The sequence below is a fragment of the Genypterus blacodes genome, unplaced genomic scaffold, assembly GCF_046128005.1.
Source record: "Genypterus blacodes isolate CSIRO-AG114 ecotype Tasmania unplaced genomic scaffold, CSIRO-AGI_Gbla_v1 ptg000090l_1, whole genome shotgun sequence".
NCBI lineage: Eukaryota > Metazoa > Chordata > Actinopteri > Ophidiiformes > Ophidiidae > Genypterus > Genypterus blacodes.
The window spans coordinates 1,421,898-1,443,496 of NW_027466895.1; the positions used below are offsets into that span (position 1 = coordinate 1,421,898).

At 47.1% G+C, this 21,599-nt stretch overlaps 1 protein-coding gene across 1 annotated transcript in view; it reads right to left on the reverse strand.

The window, feature by feature from the left end:
* Positions 1–21,599, reverse strand: part of snd1 (staphylococcal nuclease and tudor domain containing 1) — a 140,619-nt gene that overhangs the window by 93,701 nt on the left and 25,319 nt on the right. The window contains exons 12-16 of the mRNA XM_076159021.1: positions 18,005–18,105; positions 15,362–15,472; positions 13,812–13,884; positions 9,938–10,079; positions 997–1,106 (exon numbers count right to left, since the gene is read on the reverse strand). Coding sequence (XP_076015136.1) covers positions 997–1,106; positions 9,938–10,079; positions 13,812–13,884; positions 15,362–15,472; positions 18,005–18,105 — 537 coding nt within the window. The remainder of the gene's footprint in view (positions 1–996; positions 1,107–9,937; positions 10,080–13,811; positions 13,885–15,361; positions 15,473–18,004; positions 18,106–21,599) is intronic.

Below are 21,599 nucleotides of genomic sequence, written 5' to 3' on the forward strand. Positions count from 1 at the left end.
TAAAGCCCTGGAGCACCGATCCACTATCAGGTGAGCTTTCCATGAACTGGGAATAAGTGAAGAGGGGTGTGTGTGTGTGTTTGTGTGTTTGTGTGTGTGTGTGTGTGTGTGTGTGTGTGTGTGTGTGTGTGTGTGTGTGTGTGTGTGTGCGTCTGTGTGTGTGTGTGTATTCAGAAATCAGAGTTCTCTGCTGGGTTACAATTGCAATGAGGCACACGTGGCGAAAAAGAGAGGGAAAAGCTCACCAGAGTTGCTTGCTGCGCCGAGTCGGAGAGCTGGTGCGGTGCTAATATAACATATCTGTCTCGGCGTTGTAACAGTGTGGCAAGCCGTGCGAACGGAACCAACCGCCACAAGGTGAAAGGAAGGGCATTTTGTTTGTGTGTGGAGGGGGGATGGTTATCAGCTCTCTATTAGTCTACGCAGGCGCTTTCCCAGAAATGCGGAAAAGGGAATATTAAGGGAAGTGTGCACCAGAAGCTTTCTGCTGGGCCTCATTCTTGAAGTGTTTAGGCTCCTATATGCAAATGAACATGCAAAGCATTTCCACTGAAGTCCAAGGTTGGTCCTTGTTTTTTAATTCAACTCTTTCTCCTTCCACAAGTGCGGCTTGCCTCTGAGGACACAGCACACAATGGCCTCTCCATTACACACACTTTCACCATGATTAGGACTATTAGAGCCATCATGATTACTGTTAGTTTTGTTCTCACAGCTTCTCCCTTGTCTGGTTTATTCCGTGTCATTTACTTTAACACAACGCCGTCCTCTTTAGAAATTAGACGTTTCCAGCCAAAGAACTTTCTGCGGGCAACTAAGTGGAGAAGTAGCTGTGATATGTTTGTCACATGTGAGCCTAAATTATATAGTTGTGATCCAGGAAAACTACATTTGTTGAATATGAAATTGTTTTAAAAACGGCAGCATTGTGGCCCCCAGACTGGTGGAACACCAAGAGTTACCGACACGGTGAACGGCGGTGGAAGTTGTGCTTACCTCCCTCTGCAGCACCAGCTCTTTGGTGAACTGCATGGCCTCATCGCTGAAGGGCTCGGCCACCTGCATCCCGCCCGGCATGTTCCTGGCACTGCGTGGACATTCGATACCTGGTCGGAAAAAGCAAAAAAAACGGTAGGAGGTTAGCACAGCGACCAAAGAGCCACCAAACAATGGGAACAATGGGGAGGCGGGGTATGAGTCTCATTTCTCTGGCCCCCTGATGCCTCCCAGTCGCTGATGCCGCCATCGAGCGTCCTCTTTTTAAAATCACACTTATCAGGTCAGTGTCAAACACAGCTTGCCACGATTGCACAAAGGCATGTCAGCGGCTCAGTACAGATGAGCCTCACTACACTGGTGGAGTACGACATGAGTGACTGGTCATCGAGGCCAAGGGTACATTCAACGAGTTTCCACTTTATCTTACATTAAAGTAGATCTTCAGCGCCTTTCTTGCAGAGTAGAAAATATGAGTAATAAGAGAACCTGCTCTCCATGGCTGCTCTATAAGGAAGTGACAGCGCGCGTCTCATCCGATCCTCGTGAATCTAAGCTCCATGCAAACTCGTACACAAACTCTGCATTAGGGGCACGCGGCTCATACATTACCTCCACTTGTTATAAGTTAATGCACCGTGCACTACGGCGTATGCTCAAACAGACGGAAAGGCTGTTAATGAAAAACAAAACAGGAGCTACACATTCATCTGCTGAGCTCCACTTATTCATTCAGCCCCTTTTAGCGGCGCACATCACGCTCACGCTCGCTCACGCACGCTCACGCAGATCTTAGCCGTATTGATTGTCACAGGGATAGTTTTGGGCAGGTACGTGACATGATGATGATGAACGGACGATCGTGTTTGAGAGCGATTTTGAAATGTTGCCGTTCTTTCGCCGACATAACATCAGAAGCCCTCCTCTCTCACCTGTGAGATGACACCACACGTTATGACGCTGTGGTGCTGCGGAGGGGTCAAACTGTAACGCTGTGAGTGTTTGTCTAGAGGTCGAGTCAGGTCACCTGCATGCAGGAGTGATTCTGCTTCTCGGGGTTACTCCTGCAGACAACGATGGTTTTGGAGATGTGGCTGTACAAATGTATTACATATTGCACAAAGAATATGGCTGTACCCCACTAGCTTTTATTTGAAGCATCGTTCTCGTGCTCTCACTACCTTATTTGCTCCATAATACAATTTATGTGATCGTTTAATCGTTAAATGGAGACGGGGTCAGATGGTACTTGAACACTGAGGGTGATCACAGTCAAGTCGGTGCATTTACAAGCACTTTAAAACTTTGAATATACTGCCTTTAAAGCAATAAATCAGCTTTTTCAAATGTGTATGAGCCTTGATTTATTAATGCTTGTAAGCGTCTTAATCTGTGTTGCCATCTCGTCTGCATATCCTGAATGGGGACTCGCCTCCTAGTACGATTACGCAACACCTCCTGTTTACTATGAGCGCGTCGGCCTCCTGTTGAGTCGCTCCACGTACGTGCGGCTCAATACAAACACTCGTATTGCAAACGTACCGAGCGTTCCTGGCATCTGCTCATCCCAAAGCCAGAGGCAGCGAGAAAAAAAAAAAGGTCTTTCACAAGCCCACACACTCAGGTGCATCAACATACACACACACACGTAATCACACAACATCCATCTCAGCCTTTCCCAGGAGAGGAAAACTACAACAACTCCATTAGCTGCTAATAGCTGCTAAATAGTGCAGTGACCAGGATTAGCATTTAAATAGCCTGGCATGTCCTGATGTGAGAGTTTCACCAAATTGAATTTATTTATTTACGTTCAAAGCGCTTTATAGCTGCCACAGTTGAAGATTTAAAGACATTTTTAGGAACCAAAGTACGCAGGAAAAGCAGTTTGGGCCGAATAGTTTGTGTGTGGAGACGATGAGAACGGCTCATCAACCACAGAGCGATACCGCCATTTCAGTTGGATTCACCAACTGAAATGTACCGACAATTATTATTACTGTTATTGACAATTCATATCAGAAATGGTCCATTGAGCAAGTACGGCAATATAAATTCCAAATTAAACTCCAAATATCCACCAGAGACTCACAAAATCAGCACGATTCTGTGAAAAAAAAACCTCTTCAGACATGTAAATGACTTGCGAGAGATGTGGTGCTATAAACGTTATATGTGGCATTACACTTTATGGTTGGACATTTCCCGGTTATGTATCGGTCCCCTTTGAAATAAAGGTTAAATCAAATACAGTAAAAAATAAAGCTTCCTAAGGAGAGGAGGAGGAGGAGACACAAAGGGGCGAGATCATCAGCGTATTTATAGAAGTGGAGTGGGACGGGGCTTTCATGTGGGACGTCCTCACTACATAAGAACCCAAATAAGAGGAGGAGGGGGAGAGACGAGGGGCTAACAAGTGATCAATAATGCAGAGAGGAAAGGCAAAGGAACGGGCAGAACACAAAACAGGCTGGGAAGCTACAAGCTACAGGACGTCCAAATCTTAAGAGACGAACAAACCGCACATCGGTATGGACGTCATGGCAACAGATTTTGCATACACGTCAAGCAAACGGAGTGGTCATCGCACCGCAGGGGGGGAAACGCCGACGCGTCAATACACCGCACGGCCAAATCAATCACGCTGGTGTTGACTGACCTTAAGGATTCTCATTTGGGGGACATTTCTGCCTCAGGCCTCCCTGGCTGCACTGGAAAACCGCTTAATTAGGAATGTTTGTTAGAATAAATGAGGCTGAGCGGAGGACCAAAGACTCAAGATAAAACACTTGTAGGCACAGCGCGTCTCTGCCCGTCTCTCTGCAACCGTCTCGGGAACTGTGCGAGCATGCCCCACTAAAGGAGAGAGAGAGAGGGGTGACAAAGATTTCATTTAATAATGCAGAGGACTGGTGTCGCCGCCACGCCATCGCACCGCCCCAAGACCGACTGCTGTATGCAGAAGATGTAACGTTTTAATCTTCGATCCCGGGTGGACCAGATGAAATACTGCCTGCACTCTATAGACACACACACACGCACAGATACACACGCATCTGCACCGGACTATTGGCCAATTGCCCCTTCGTCAAGCCCATCTCTCTACCTCTTGTGTGTCTCAAAAAGAGGAATGCAAATTTTCTCCCCAAATAAAGGGAATATAAAAGGCAAACACACACACACTCACAGACCAGATATTCAGGCATCATTTTTATCTCCTCAACTCCCGACAGAAACATGACAGCCATCTCTATTATTTGGTCGCAACTCTCCAAAGGGTTTTCTTCAGCTCTTGTTTCCCTTGTTCCGTCTCGGTCTCCTCTCTTTTTGCTCTCTTGTCAACATAATTATTTCTGCAGCTGCAAACCCGAAGGTGGGAATGCAGTGAGACAAAATCACTTTGCATGGGCAGCGGTGAACTCTGATGCATATATGCATTCATAAATTGTTGTGTCCTGACATATGTGTTCCGTTTACAGCCATCAAGACAGACAACTAGAAGGACCCATCATATATCATCCAAAATATCTAAACTAAGGTTTTTTTTAAATGGTGCACATGCAGTTGAATTCGTCTTCCACATATACTGTACTGAAGTTAGAAAAACACTTTCTAACCACCGGCGGTACTTTAAATGGGGAGTTCAGCCACAAAATGTGAGCTAAAAGAGTAATTTGGCTCCCGATTCGATAACCACACAGATAGTTTGCTGGTTGTGCGAGTGTTGTGTGTAACGCTGAGGTCTGCTGGCGACGTGCCTGTGATGAGTTCAGTGTTCCAACAGAGCTCAGTCACTCACAACAAACAAAAGGATCCAGATTAACCAGCTCATTAAAACGTGCCTGGATTGGGCCCCCCCCAACACACACACACACACACACACACAGAGTGTGACACGCATTCACTCGCAGTCAGCAGCTTGTTTCTCCAATGTATGTTTAATAATATGTAATTGAACGTGCTTTCAGCTGACCCAACATATGGCAAGAATGAGATGGAGTTGACCTTCCTCCTCTGCTAACCAAGCCAGATTAATGAGCTTCAGACCGCAGAAATAGTTCCTGTGTGAGGAATGTGGGCCGGTGCCACTGCTGTGCCCCGGGTGTCATCTGCGCAATTTATGGACACATACATCATGTTTGCAAATTCCTGTCCTGATCATGTGCATATTGATGAGCTGGTGACTTACGCTGCTGCTCAGGCGAATGGCAGACGCCTTGTGTTCACGATCGGTGCCCCTGCAGATTTAAATGAGTCCTTACGGGACACAATGGGCTCTGCAATGTATGTGGTTACTGTTTATCATTTCAATACGGTAAGGTTACCTGTTCTTACCTTTGGACAGGTTGTTATCGGCAGAGATGCACGTTTTCAAATTGGCAATGCAACGTGCAATTTACGGTGCTAACTTTCAGCTTGGGTTATGCGTTTATGCTCGTCTGCCCTAAAACTAATAACTCCTCCCTAAATCCGCCATATAACTAACATTGACATCAAAATGTGTTGCCCTCACTTTTTCCACCGTCCTTGTCCAACTGTTCGTCCCCGTCTCTCACCCATCTCACATGCTGGGTGCTGGTGATGTGCGGCTGTTGGGGGCATAGAAGGCGATGAAGGGGGCACCTTGTTAGGTAAAACCCCGGCATTGTGTAACCGTCTCTCCCCTCTCATCCTCTATCACTCTGCGCTGCACACATCATTTCACCGCGGCGCTCTAATGCAAGGGTCCATTAGCCCGGAGCAGGCAGAGTAAGCGCGGCGTCCCTTCCTCCAGTAAGCCCATTAAAGCCTTGACATTCTGTAAACACTGTGTATTGGTTACATTGTCATAAACCAAAACATCCCCATATTCCCCTAAATGTGCGGCCCAGTAAGGGAAGGTGACAGGTTCCTCATATTAATGCGACCAAGTAAAAATGTTTTTCCACCGACCTGATGTATTGTACCACACACACACACAGACACATCCTGTGTGTGCAGCAGCATAAAATATAACACATTTAAAGTTTAATTAAAATCTGTTGCGCTGGAAATAAAATGTTTTCATTTATCGACGTAAGAGACATGGGGTTATTTCCTTTGTGTGCGTGTGTGTGAGAGCCGCTTTCCTCCCAACGCGGCGGTTCGTGGGGTTCAAGTGGATGCGTATTGATCTGTCTGCAGGTTGATGGATCTAATAGCCTGCGCTTAACTGTAATGAAGTTTCAAGTATATGGCTTATTGCGCCGTGCCTTTCGCAATAAGATAATGTTATTAAATTAATTTCGTGCCTAACCAGAAACCTTTTACGTTGACCAGGAGGTGGATAGAGACCTGGGGGATTGGGGCACTCGCGCACACACACTCGCACACACACACACACACACACAAAGCCAGGTTAATAAGTGGTATTATATTCATGTCACAAAACTGAGACCAGCCTTTAGAACAGGGGAACATTCACACGTTACTCTGCAGGCATAACTTTCTTTCTTGCACACAGACAGTTTCTACAAATTTTACGCTCCATTTCTCTGCCATCTTCCCATCTTCGTCTCTCACACACACACACGCACGCACAAGTGTTCCAGCACTCAGGTGTACTCACACACACGCGCACTTACACACAAACAGCCATATGCATAGACACAAAAATCAGACGAATGGCACCTTGCCACACTGATGGCTAATGCGTCTTGCTGACACTGTAGATCTTTGTGTCTAAGCTAAGGGTGTTTCATCTTTCTGACAGACTGCTGCTCAACATACATTTCTGAGCACTTTTCAAAGTACAGTTCACCCGCCGTGGCCTCCTGACTAAAACTCCATCAAAGCGTCGGCGGTTGGGAAACTTCTGCAGCCTCTTACACTGCTTGACCTCCCTCACTTCCAACACTGCTTCGCCCTGCGTCCGCACTGCATTTTGTCTGTTCTGTCTCGCCGCGTTCACCTGTCACCCCCCCCCCCCCCACACAGTGCATTCCCTTTTCCTTTGTAGTGCGCCACCTTTCCCTCTCAGAAGCAGGATGACGCCTCTGGCCTTTATCAAACCGCACGAACGGAAGCAACGGCACACAGGGCAGCAAGTGAGGGCAGAAGAAAGCAGAGGTGAGGTAAGAGGGAAGGAAACTTTCACTCCAACACCTGAGGCAAACCTCCGGCCCGCTTTGAAGTCGTCCGCTTGGCTTTCCCCTCGTTTTCTCTCACCTCCTGTTTCCTGATTGTCCTTATCAATCAAGGTAAAGTCTGGTAGAGGAAGGAGTCCTTGCACGTGTCTTCCCTAAGGAGACTCTAGGAATAACAACGGTCGGCTCTCGAGATGAGCTTCTGACCAATTTGCGTTGGCTAGGCATCGACATTTGACATAAGAACAGGAGGCGGGTAATTGAGTCAATGGGGGGAAAAGGAAGCATCACGGACTAATCAGTCAAATCAATGCAGACATGTATCGATCAAATTCATGTATATCACCATGTTAAATATTTAGCCGTCTAATTAAGGACGCGGAAACTTTAACACCAACACGCCGAGAAGTCTCCAGACAGGAAAGAAGACATGTGCAGCCATCACATAAATAAGGGATGAATAAAAACAGCTAATGGATGCAGTCGGAATCTCTCCCTCTCTCTCTCCATGTCCACATTTATTGTTGTGAAGGATTTGTGCTTTGTGTCCATTTGAATTGACGCTTTTAAGACTTGACACGGTTGGCCATGGCTGCTTTAAGCGCTTTCTTTTATAGCTGAACATCGGGGGTGTTTCTGGAAGGATAATGGAAAAGGAATGTGGTTACAGAACGACATCATACCTTTACGCCTCATGTGCGCTACATGTGAAGAAGCCAAATCCATTTGCTGTTTACAGGTTTATGTTTTCAAGATCACTTGCTGTATTGGTGACACTAACTCCTTACAGACCGGTGCATACTGCTGCGTTAGGTAAGCCTGTTGAGTTTTCTACAAACTGCTCTCACTCTACACACACGCACACACAAACACGCCATTTGAAGCGCAGCCCGCGGTGGAGACAGGCGAATAAAACACAGAGAGATAACTGACAGGGTAGAGAAATAGGGAGCAGATAGGAAGCACTTGGAGATTAGCGGCACAGAGATAATAAGCGGCTTGTTTGTGCCCAAGTCGTTTGCGTCACGTACCCATTACATTTTTGACTTGCGCTTACGGACACAAAGACACAAGAAGTGATGAGCTCGCGACCCAATGACCCCCACCAAAACAATTGGTGGGCGTCCCATCTTTGTGAAGTAGTAATTGCGCACACACACACACCTAGAGGGAGACACGGAGGCCAAAAGGCTGTGATGCTGAGGACAGTAATTGGAACAGTTAAGTTAAAAATATACAAACTAACAAATGATCGTTTGTATCAATCAGGGCTAATCATGGGCTTATGTGCGTATTAAACACAATAAGTATCGTCTCATTTCCAGCAAATGAACTTTTCAACTGGGGACGACCTTAATCAAATCCACTCAGGGGCCATCAGCCCTAATGTGCTTACTGTGACTTAGTAATGACTGCTGATTGAATGAAATCATTCCAAAAATGAGGCCGCCTGTTTAAAACTGTATCTCTCACATTTGACACCATCTTGTTGCGCGCTCGCAGGGATAATATGTCAGGGCACTAAACAAAAGCCCAAGAAGTGGTAGGCAGCTTATGTAGAGGCAGGCGTGGTGACGTATCTCACTGCATATCAGACAGAACAGGAAGTGTGACTACAAAAACCAGCAGTGTATAATCAACGCAATGAGGAGGAAATTACTTAATGAACTGATGCATCTACAGTTAAGATAAGCTAATTAAATGTAACCTGAATGCTCGTCAGAAATATACAGCGTTTGTTCTATTGCAAACGGCGAATGATGGAGTGAAATTGAGATGGATTGAAAAACGTCTTCTTTTATTGCCACAATAACAAACGGGGGATCATCCATTTCGGAAGGGATATGAATTCTTACCACTGCCGTGTTCGGGGCGGATGTGCAAATCATTGGTGGCTGCCAAAGATACGACCTCAAAGTTTTTATTACGAGCACAAACTGTCATAACAGCCGAACAGCTCAAATAAACGAGTTGAGCCGCCGTCCGTATTTCATCCCATCTGCATCTTGCCCTGAACTTCATAATTTCGCCCGCTGAAAGCGGATATGAAAGACTGGGAAAAGGATGAATTAGATTCCTATTCATCATCGGGCCTCTGTGTCTTTATTACACATTAGGTATGAGAGACAACCCATAAAAAAGAAGGATGTTGCTAAAACGCACAACTTTACAGTGTCTACTTACACTTAACAAGACGCTCAGGGTTCATTTTAGGTTTTCACATTCTAACCTGCGCAAGCTCTTTACGAGTTGGGTCGGAACCCAGTTAGTTTTGCGCTCCAAGGCAGCGGGGGGGGGGGTGAAGCCAGAGTGAAAGCAGCCTTGCGTGGACGATCAAACTGGCCCATTTTCCTGGACAGTGAACTGTGGCAGCTTCCATATGAACGTGATGCCGAGCTCAAGGAGAAGCAGACGGCGAGGGGGCAAAAACCTGTCCACCCTGGCAGGGAGCCAGAGCGTGGGGAGAGGGGGAAGGTGAGGCCAAAGGGGACATGCGCTTCTTAGCCAACCTGTGTTGTGAAAGAAGGCACGCATGCAGACACACACACACACAGTGACCCACCTTTCACACCTGCCCTCTCTCATCGTTGACTGTCGAGAGGGTGAGAGGGCTTAACCTTCCACCTCTGAACTGACAGTGTTTCAATATGTACTGCGCCGGCTGCAACAAGCAGACACACAGACACACAGACACACAGACACACACACACACACACACACACACACACACACACACACACACACACACACACACACACACACACACAGAAACAGCCCGTCATCCATCACAAAGTTGATCTGGGAGGGAGACGGCCAGATGAATGGAGGCTACGCACCAGCAAGCAGGAATGTGATGAGGCAGGTTTCTTTGGGCATGTACAGCTTGAGGCGCGAGCCACTGAAGACATATTCTACCACTGCTTCTGACCGGCCGGCCCTCTGGAGGAAGGGCAGGAACTGCTTGGCCTTCTGTGTCTCCTGAGGGAGCAAAGACAGAGACAAGAGGTTAAATAGGCAATATAAAAGTGTTATATAATGCATATGGTTTGTTTCAGGAGTTTATCTGTTCTGTAGTTGTTGAATATTTGGCCCAATGCCTTCTTCCGCATTCGGCGACTACATGTAATTGTTCAATTAATGTTCAAAGTATTAAGTACCGAAAACACATTCCATGTCAGAAGACCGAATCCACAAAATTCATTCCACAATTTATCTGTGACCGATGCAGATATGTAATCAGCCAAATGGAGAGTTACCAAAGCAGACTTTGGTTTACTGACTGAATCAATGGTCTATTTCCAGGCAACCTCAAATCTGAGACTAGACTAATGAAGTCCTCTCTGCGTCACTGTGGCACGTCTGGAACTTCAAGCAATCAAAAATAATTCCTCTCTCCGTCTCCATGGGTGAGTCACCCAAAATTTACAGGCAAAGCCAAATCGCGTGTGGTGGAGAGGGACTGCTGAAATCAAAGAATGGGGAGAATCAACAGGTACAGATAAAAATAATTAGATATGTGGCGAATCCCAAGCAAGAGCGGGCAGTTAACACAGACCAGTGAGTCATGGACGGTGAGTGCATGTGGCAGAAGGGGCAAAGCCTGCGAGGGAAGGACAGAGTTCAGCTCAGGGGAGGTTGATGTGAAAAATCAGGATTGGAGCCAAAAAGCAGCCGGAATATATCAGTTGGGAAACTACATGTAAGGATCATTTGGAGGGAGGAATGGGGATATTTTGGATGATTTGAAGTTGTCTGTCCTGCTGAAATGTCTTTGCCTTCTTCTGTTCAGGCAGACAAACAGGGGAGAGTAGAGAGGAAAAAGCCTCCAGCAACAAACCTCACCTGGTGGGACTAAAGCACACGATGCTGTGAGTTAACTATGTGTGCACCTTAGTCACAAGACCCCCCACCTGAACTCCAACTCCCCTCATCCAAAATAACCCGCGAGTGGGAGACAACAGAGGCAAACATTGTGTCACACGCCGCCAAGCCGGACGTGGCTCGGGGGGGAAAGAGGGAAAGACCCAGAGGAGGAGAGAGGAGAGGACCTCATTATACAACCTTCAGAGGTATGAGGTGAGTCAAGTGCCTCTCTCACAACTCCCACCTCCCCTGCTCATCTCCTACATACAGATTTATAAACGTATCGCTGCTCTATTTTCATCCGAATCCCACTCAATGCACATAATCCCCATCTGACAACCTTTAGCACCGCAAAGGAGGCCGATGTATAGGAGTGTGTGTGTGTGTGGGCAGGCGTTTGAGCTGTGCATGGGCCTGCACCACGGAGGGAGAAAAGAGGATGAAGGGGGGGAGGGGATGTTGCTATTTTGGTCCTTTTATTACAACACTCATTACATTAGCCTAGCCAAACAACTGGAGTGTGTGTGTGTGTGTGTGTGTGAGAGTGTGTGTGCGCGCGCACGCACATACACCTCCAAGCTGACTGGCAGCGCCCCTGGACTGATGAAGTGCCGCTAGTCCTGCATGCATCGTAATGCAAGGCGGAGAGTGAAATGTAAAAAGGCTGCAGCTGACCTGCACGCTGAGCGCGCGCACACACACACACATATAGAGACAGAGCATGCTGATACTGGTTTTACTGGGTTACTGGGACAGCTGCTTGCGATATATGTAGGATGCGTACAATCTCTCGCTGGATGGGGTGAATATTTTATTATATTTTTTTTTTTACTGTTATTAAGAAAATTCATTATTGAGCACCCGTCTCTGCCTGCAGCCACTTCCCAGGTCATTACTTTATGTAGAATGTGCCCCTTGTCAATTTGGCCAGTTAAGTTAAGTTAAGGGGGTGTAAGTATAAAATGTATTACGGCCCTTGATGAAAAAGTATAGGTCTGCACACTCAGCACATCAATTCCCCGTCATAATTATTTTTTACAGGGCCTGGCAATTTATCTGTCCTGCTGACACATTAAGACATGGAGGGAGAGCTTCTGACGGCGGCGGCGTGCAATGGCAGAGCACCATCCCAAAGTAATTACGTAGCTTTAATAGCCAGAATCTTAAAAATCCTGCTGGTGTTAAAAAAGCTAAAATAACTTGGCCAAACGCCTCCATTAGGCAATCAAGCACTGGCGGCTAACAGGTCAAACTGGACTCTGCGGGGATCGTATATGACCAGGAAAACCGGTGGACCAATCTGAGCCCAGAGCATGAATTTGGAGTTAATGTCTTGCATATTCTTGTCTGTACGCAACAAACTAGCTGATCCTTTTCTCAGATTTTGCACAGATTTCTCAGTAAATCTAAAAGTTTTGGGTACCCGGGGTTGATTTATTGGCTCCATGACAACAAAACGGGAGCATTAACAGCTGGAGGTGCGTCCACATCCCTGCACCAGCGATTGGACCGGCGGGCCCCATGTTCCTATGTGGTGTTGGCGGGGATGAGGGGGGAGATCTAGTGCGAATCATTAAAAGTGAAGCTCCTTGCTGTCAGGTGAAAAGAAGCTGCTTCCCCAGTTCCATTTGTAGCAGAGGAGACGCGCGGCTGTCAAAACTCACCCAGGAGCAACACTGGGAATTAGCAATAAGCAGCACACTGCAACCACATAATGAAACCGGAAAAAGAGAGGCAAAAGTTTATAACTGAGCTCGCTGTATTCTGCTTCATTCACAAGATAACGATCACTTACAAGACAATCTCCAGAAATACACTTTCGAAAATCCGTGACATGATACAGTTTGGTAGAATCCAAAGCCCGAGTTTGCCTCCTAGTTGTTGTAGATATAGCGCAAAGTTAAAAATAAGCAGCAATACGAGCCAGCGAGCTGCTACGAGTGCTCCAGCGGCAGCGTTTCACGCCATTATCTGCACCATTAGTGCACATTTCAGCACTTTCCTCCACTCGTCATGCAAACCGACGCACTTATATTAACCAGCCATTCTGTGTGAGCAGGTACAACGGTGCGGCACAATGCGAGGAGCACATGTCACAATTGCACTTTCGGATCCAAAAACGCAGGCGGACAACCTGTAGTCGTGTCAGGCTGCATCTGTGACGATATGAAGAATCAAAACCAGCGCCTGAATACAGCAAACGCCCCTTTGGAATGTCAGGGAGTTGGTGGTGGGGGGGGACTACGGCAAAGGTAATTACACGCCTGAGAACTACAGCCTGCAAGAGAACGTAAGCACAGCACCGACTTAAGACAGCTTGTGGGATCGAATCTGAAACCGCCTCTCTTAGCTGCGTCAACACAAGCAATACGCTCGAATGAGTCTGAACCAATCCCCCCATTACTTGTTACAGAGAGATTTTATGGAGGTCCTTCACTGGAGCTAATCTTCTTTTGGTGAACACTCCCAATCAGGCTTCATTAGCCAAATGATGCCTCTATCAAGCCCCTGAGCACATGTAAACAAGTTAGGACCGAGCTCCACTGATGGCCTTATTAATGGGCCTGATTATTTTTAGAGGCTGCTTCATTTCTTTAATAGGAGGAGGGACAGCTGTGTATATTAGGGAGCGGGCTGAAGTTCACAGATGGTCTGTGGAGAGCGGCCACGTGTGATGGAACAAGTCAGTGGCATTTGGGCCCGGTCGCAGCTCCCAGTCCTCATTGGGGTTGCATGCAAATAAGTTCATAGATATTCAATTATATCACTGCACAGAGAGAGAAAGCGATGCTGATCTCACCATGTGTCATGGAAGCAAATACTTTCCTCACAAAACAAGATACTCACCCCGGAGATGTCAGCCACTCTGTGGATGGGCACCTCCTTCTTGCTGTGCAGCCCTTTCCCGTTCTTGATGGCCCTGTAGTCAGACACAACACAGCAACATCGCATGAGAACTGTGGTAATACAGTGAAAACATACAACGCTGGAGGCTTGAGTGACCTGGAGGGATGCAAGCATTTTGAGTAATACCGGTTGATGCCACAAAAAGAAAGTGGCAAAATTGCTGCTCATGAAGCACGATGAAGTTTCATAGCAGTTAGCCTATACTGCCATCGTGGCTCAACTAGGTCTGCTAGGGGGAGATGTCGCCCAAACTACTAGATCTATCTATAAGGTTGCGATACAAATTGGGAATGACAGTGTGAGAGATTATTAAGTGAAATCCTATGCATGCAGAGCTAGAAAAGAGGCAGCATCTTAAGAAGCAGCAAAGGGGGTTTAGTGATGAGAACTCGTGCTGGCGATTACTGTAACAAAAAGCCTCAAGGGTCTATTGATGGAGGGGACTATAGAAGGACCCTGTCACTGCAGAGATGTGCACCAGTCTCTCTAGGATAACGCATGGATGTATATGCAAGGATGTGTTTATGTGCATTTACGGGCCGGGGGGTGGTTCCTTAAAGGCTGCAGGCTTTTGCCCCCCCACCCCGCGTGCACCAGGAACTAAAAATAAGACCAAAGCTATAGACAGAAACCTCTCATCAGCTCTAATAAGACCCCACAGGGAGGGAGAGAGAGAGAGCGAGAGAGAGAGAGAAAGACAGGGAGGGAGAGAGAGCGACAGAGAAAGGACAGAAGACGCAGAAGAGCAAGGCCATAGAAGGACAAAATAGACGTCTAAGGTGTAGAAATAGGGACAAAATGTGCAAAGGCGTAATAAGAAAGGCAGGAGGAGGGAGCGAGGAGAAAAGGAGGCCGGGTGGGCAGCAACACTGCATGAGAGAGAGAATTAGTCCCATATAGAGGCTGTGGCAGCATCTACTCCAGCTATAGCCAGCAGATCTTAATCTTTGGCAGAGTAATAAAGCTCATACTAAATCTCTCCGCCGCACCTCCACATAATTATATTCATAGGGCCGGTGCAAAGTGAACTTCTGATTTAACACAAAGCATTTGAGAGGATGGATGAGCTCTTGCACGCGCACACACAAAAAAAAAAGGGAGCCAATATATGTATGAGTGACTGTGTGACAGGGAGGCGCGTGTGTGTGTGTGAAGGAAAACACGTGGCAGGACAGTGATCGGCTGTGAGTTATGACAGCAGCACCGCCAAATTATTTGACAGGGGCCATGTCTTAAACGGCAGTACTTCCTTCCTGAAGCGTTTCAAAAACAACAGCACCGCCATGGCTAAAGTAAAGCAAGCTAAATCAATTAAAGGAAGCGCGACTCGTGGTCAGTCCTCCTGCTCTGCAGCGCGAGAGCAAGATTCCTCAAGGTCAAGCATAAGTAGTAGTGGATGGAGGCAGAGCGAGAGAAAGAGAAAGCAAGAGAGTGAGAGTTTGCGAGTTGGAAGGCTGTTGGTGTGAGCGATATTTGTGCTTCGTCCTCACCGTGCCTCTGCGGCAAGCAGCTCGTCATAGTGGGAGGAGCGTTGGTCGTCATCCTGTCTGTACCTGATGACTGTGGCCAGGCCTTTGCTGACCAGAGCCTCGGCGATGTTACTGAGGAGGAGGAGGAAGAGGAGGGGAGATTGGCTTCAACAACAAACACATCAAACACAATTCAGGCTTTGATAAAAACCAAAAGGTCACATTTTACGTTAGAACCCAAGGTCGTTTAAACCCATAAGAAGAGTGCACGCTTCACTGACCACATCCTGCCTGGGTTCATTACATTGAATGGAGGAAGATTTGGGGGGTGGGGGGGTGTTGCTGTACATAATGATGCATTTAGTCACAAGCTTTGGACATAACAGTTTTAATTGAAGTGTGGGAGATCACAGATATCCTGCTCATCTTCTGAAATGAGCTTGTGTCACCGGATGCGTTTGCTGGTCACATTGTCCCAGGCGTAGTAATTAACAGCACTGCGTCCCGATGTCAACACTAAAATGACCCCCCCACACACAAACACACACAGACAATCGCAACAGGCTTTAATTGGCATATAGCAGAAGGCAAAAATAACAGCAAGACAAGAGATAGCGGCAGCAGCAGACATTTGTTTGTTGTAGTCTCTGCTTTATATTTATATAGCCAAAAATGGCAAGAGAAGCGTGTGTGCTGGTGTGTCAGCGAGGTTACTGGCCACAAGACAGGAAGTGCATCTGTAAAGGACACATTGATAATTACTCAACTTACAAATATAATTAAGGGCTTTGGCCGCGTTCCAGTTCAGAACTTCCAGTGCTTCGTTATCAACGCCTCAGTAAGTAAACAAGTTAATTCGATCCACTCAAAGGGGGAAAAACACAAACATGACCCGGGATGTCACATCAGAACCAGTCGGCTCTAATCCTCTTCCCCCTTATCACCTCCATGGCTGCTTCAGAAAATTATTGTAGCTTCTGCAAAGTCTGGCGCAAGGTCAGCGGCAAGAGAAGTTTGTGATAGTTCAAACCCTTTCCACCCCGCCAACTGCTTCATGGTTCGACCCGGGAGTCCGTGAGCAGCCGCGCCAACTGTTACCCTCAGAGCGGAGCGGCGTTTTCCCCCAGACAGGGCCCCGACCTTTGTTTACGTGGGCGCTATGGCACATATGATGGGTGGCTTTCAGCATACAGTGGGTCCCTTTGTGCAAAGCGCCAGGAAGTGGCATTTTCCTGCTGCTGCGTGAGGTTTGTGCCTTGCCTGCACCTGTTTCAGTATATCTGGTGGCTCGCGTTGGGCGGGGGGGCACAGCAGGGAGGGCGAGACAGGTCAACGGCACACTGGCACACCTGTTTAATCTGCGAGTGCCTAGTCCCGAAAAGAAATCAAGTTGTTTGAGGTTTAAGGGACCACAATGGGAAATATTCACTGCACAACTAAAAATATGTCCAAAACATAAATATGATTAGTTTCCTCTGACAAGAAACTGCCCTCACACAATTCACTAGATTTGTAAGGTCGAGGAAAGCTTTTATAGTTTTTAAGAGAATAAAAGCCATGATGGTTACCAGTCCCTCACACACACAGATGCACGATAAAAGCCATTGCCTGTTCGTGCGCCTCAAGTGTGCCAATCAGCAAGTATGCAGGCGAGCCCTTTGTGCACTGTACACCGTGTACTTGACTTGAGGAGATAAAGAATCCGTACAGATATCTTTTGGGGGGAAGCTTCGCAACAGCTTATGTGGCATTAAAGCGTCTCTGTGCAGTTGATTAAATCTGAACCATGGAAAAGTTTATATGGGCAGCGGTACAGGGAAGATAAAAATGCTCCAAACTGGACAATTGGACTTTTGTCAAAACACCGTTTGAAGCTTGGGAATAATCGCTTTCACAAAGGTGACCCTCCTCATACTCATCCCACAAAGAAGCTCATTCAGGCTCCTTCTTCCATTCATGTTGACATCAGACTTTCTACTGATTTGCAGAGTGCTGATTCTGTGTCATCCTACATCAGGTGAACCCTGCTCTGGTGGAAAGAGATTGAATGTGCCGATGGAACGGGTATTTATCCGTTACGAGTTTCCATTGAAAGCTTCGAATAGATATCAGATCACAACATTAAAAGAATGCTTTTTTCTGGCAGAAGTGGGATAAGGTGGCTTCACTAGCTGAAGACAAATATTCATCTCCAATGACGCTGTTATAAACAACCCGCCTGTACAGGTCGTCGGCTCCGGTCACCGTCCCCTCACCTCCTTATACATTTTGTCCACCTGTGTATCACATTCCACAGGTCGCCAGTCAACATTTCTTTCTTCCCCCCCCACTTTCTGTATCAAAAAACGATCTTCCAAATGTCCCATAAGTGTATGCTCATCATCATGTCAAGTGCTTTCTTCAATTAAAATGTCTATCAAATATATTTTTTTAAATTAAGGAGAATGCTTCGTTCATGACGTGAGAATAGAATGTTCAATATTTAGCTGTATTTAGCAGGCTTGGATGTGTGTTGTCTGTAAGTTATCATTTTGCCGATACTGATCCAGACCCCTGACCTTGTGTGAAACTCATATATGTCGACCTTAGATAAAAACAGCTCTTAAGCAGCTCTGTGATTACGTCATGAACATACATTGCGGCGTGTCGTTTCACGTGACTTACATGCCACCGATTGTGACCGTCGCGCAGGTGCGTTCTGAAAAAGCCGGTGTGCTTTCACCTGGACCTGTGGCCGCTCTGATGTAGTCCACCGTCACGTTGACCTGCAGGGGAGCAAACAAAGGTCAACAACAGACAAAAACACAAGCAAAGGCATGACAACATCCCTTCAATAATTAATGCTGGAGAACTTTGAGTTGTGGGAGTGTGTGTGTGTGTGTGTGTGTGTGTGTGTGTGTGTGTGTGTGTGTGTGTGTGTGTGTGTGTGTGTGTGTGTGTGTGTGTGTGTGTGTGTGTGTGTGTGTGTGTGTGTGTGTGTGTGTGTGTCACAGCTCTCAAGGTCACCCCCCAGTCAGAGTGAATCACATCAGGCAGCACTGTGGTCCGCCCCCCAGAAGAGCAGTATCATGGCGCTGTGGGTGTTTGGAAGAATCAACACACACGGGCAACAGCCATGGAACTCGAAGGGCCCCAAACTGAACACAGACGCCCACCCTGAAGATACGACTGTGCTTGCGTGCGTGTACATCCATAGGAATGCAATCCGTTAGTGGGCCGGCCGGACACAAACAGACAGCAGCAGCAGCGAGACGCCTCAACACACAACGGACAGTTAAAAAAGGATGCGTCAACCAACTCAGACAAGTGCGATGGGAGGGAAATGTGGAAATCGGGCTCTGCATGGCAGCACCTCATCACGGCCTCCACGCGAGGCACATAAAGACAGAGACAAGGCTATTATACAAACATGAAAGTCTCTACAGACAGGAAGCAGTGTGACAACTGCTCATTCAAGTGGATGAAGGGACGAGGACGCAGCGACGTGGGCTGGAGAAGAAAAGAGGTTCTGTCTAGTCGGAATGGATGTTTCCGGGCCTGGTTCATTTTGTGGACAGGAGGGAAAACACACAGGCAGCAGGGACGGGGAGCGGGGGGGGGGTTTGTTTGGAGGCTACAGCCCGTTTGTGCTTCAAGTACAAAAGAGCGTTTTTGGAAGCCTGGTGTTAGATTTGGGGCTTTTGGGTTGACATAAATGAACGTTTCATGGTCAGAGGATATTGTCAGGAAGGGATCACAGGAATATTTCAATCCAAGGACATGTCCAAATAATATTTGGAGCATTTCCCTTTCATTATGAAGGAAGAGCCTAATTAGCCCATTGGCATCTATACCGTGTTTGACCCGTCACGTTTGGCCTCAAAGATGAGATTTAACCCCCGACAGAAAAGTCCGCTCGCTGCGAGCAACACTTTTTATTTAATTGCCAGCTTTGAAAGTTTTCATCCAAAGCAGACCCTCAACAGAAAAACACACGCTGTGCAGCCTTATTAACAAGTGAAACGTCTGAATGAGGGAAAAACAACATGTTTCGCGCCGTCCGTGTGATGGCTTTTCGTGGGCCGACCTGAATTGAGTGACAACAAACACAATGAAATGAACTGAAGAAGAAAGAAGACGAGGAAGAGAGGAACATTGGAGGAGAGTCAGTCAAAAGGAACCGAAACGAAAACGCGGCGTAAAACTGGAATTTCATAAGCCAAGCACCTGGAACAGCATTGCTTCCCCATTAAGGGAGGTGATGATAGATTTAAAACTTTGACAAAGTGATATTAGATTACAGGAGTACCAGGCCCATTCTCCACGGGCCATCTAACTGATCTCCTGATAGGGCAGAGCTATCTATAAGACCCACACACACACACACACACACAGGCCCCAGAAGAGTGGGAAGAAGGGGGGGGCGGGTGGATAAGAAAGGGGGAGACTGATGAGGAACACAGCAGGGGGGAGCTTCAGCCAGACAAAGTGTCTGATGCTGCAGAAGCCTCAAGAATTGTCTTGTGGATGTCAGCCAGGTTTAACCTGCTGGAGCCTGAATGTCAGACATGGATTGATGGTCAGACAAAAATAGATCTTTGGACTCCTTAAGATCCAAGAAAGAGAGGTAGGCTGGTAGGTAAACGGCGGGCGGGCAGGCGAGAGAGCGAGAGTGTGTGCAAGAGTGATGCGCTCAAGTTGCTGCCACGTTTTCAGCAGGCTGTAACAGCAGCTGGCTATCATGTAATGAAGTAGAGCTGTGCTGAGAGGACAAACCTCAGGCTGGGAAGGCACAAGCCAGTGATGAAGAGGAGGAGGAAGGGGAGTCCCATCTGGATTTTGAACCACGGGACCTGATGATGCATCGGTCTGCACGTTTTGCATCTGCACACACACACACACACACACACACACACACACACACACACACACACACACACACACACACACACACACACACACACACACACACACACACACACACACACACACACACACACACACACACACACACACACACACACACACACACACACACACACACACACACCTCCAGCTTTCCCGCGAATCAAGTCTCACTGACAAACTCGCACAAACGGACGCCACCCTGCATTCTCGCCACGTTCGCTCACACACACGCTCACAGCAATAAGAGGGGGTAAAACTCTGGCGCTAACAGTACTACACAAGCAGCCGCGTAACAGGAGCCACTTTGAGCTTGCAGGATTATCCGAATGTGCTCAGGCCTGATAAGTGGCTTAATGCAGCCGTTTCCATTGGACTTTTTTCTGCTGAGGCTGAGACCCGGGCTCACGAGAAACGCTACTTATAAAGTTACCCAAATCAAGCTTTTTTGGGGATTATGTCAGCATGCGAGAGCCACGATTTCAATGGCGGCGGCGGGCGGGGATATGTGAAGAGAGGGAAGGAGAACGGATAACAAAGAGAAGAGAGACAGAGAGAACAACAGAGACAGACACCAAAATACAAGGCCAAATAACTTTAATCAGCCGCTGGGACAAACTGGCGGAGGGAGAAAGCCAGTCTACTATTGCACTAATCAGCAGCGGAATAAAAAAAGTCAAGGTTTCAATTATAGATCTTACACGTGTATCATCACAAAGCCAAAGCTGTGTACTTTTGTTACAGAGGAAAGCCTGAAAGTGAAGCACGCCGTCTCGCTTATCCCTTCATCTCGTAGGGGAGCCGTCAGGCATAGACGCTCCCCTTCTCAAATCTACCCGGTCCAGTTAGAATCCGTTTGTGTTGGAACTAATTCCACCAAAGCCGGCTTGCTCCAGAACTATCCCTGTCTGTCTTCGGTTTAGTATCGTCTCAGACAGGACGTCAGCGCGCAGGTCAAATGCACATACTGTTTATGCTAGTGCTGCATTTAGCCTTAGCCAAGATCTCAGCAGAGTTCTACTCTGAAATATCTTCTATTTACCACAATTGACGAATAGTTAAATTATGGTGAAGACGGATCAGCAAACATGCCGTTTCATTTCCACACTGAGAAATGGTTTTCCTCATCTAGGAACGTTTGATAAAAGGCAAATTGCCAGTCTTGTTTTGATTACCGATGAGAAGGAAGTATTGATTGAACCAGAAAACTCTCCATACACTGACCGCTGATCAGTTTCTCATTATAGCTTTAGTTAAGAGGCATGTTGTACCTGTACTGTTGTGCAGTGATGTAATCTGTGTTTCCAACAGTCGAGCCATCTTTGGGAGCTCCGCCTACAGTTATGTCACTGGAAACACTGTTTATTAGGGAGCC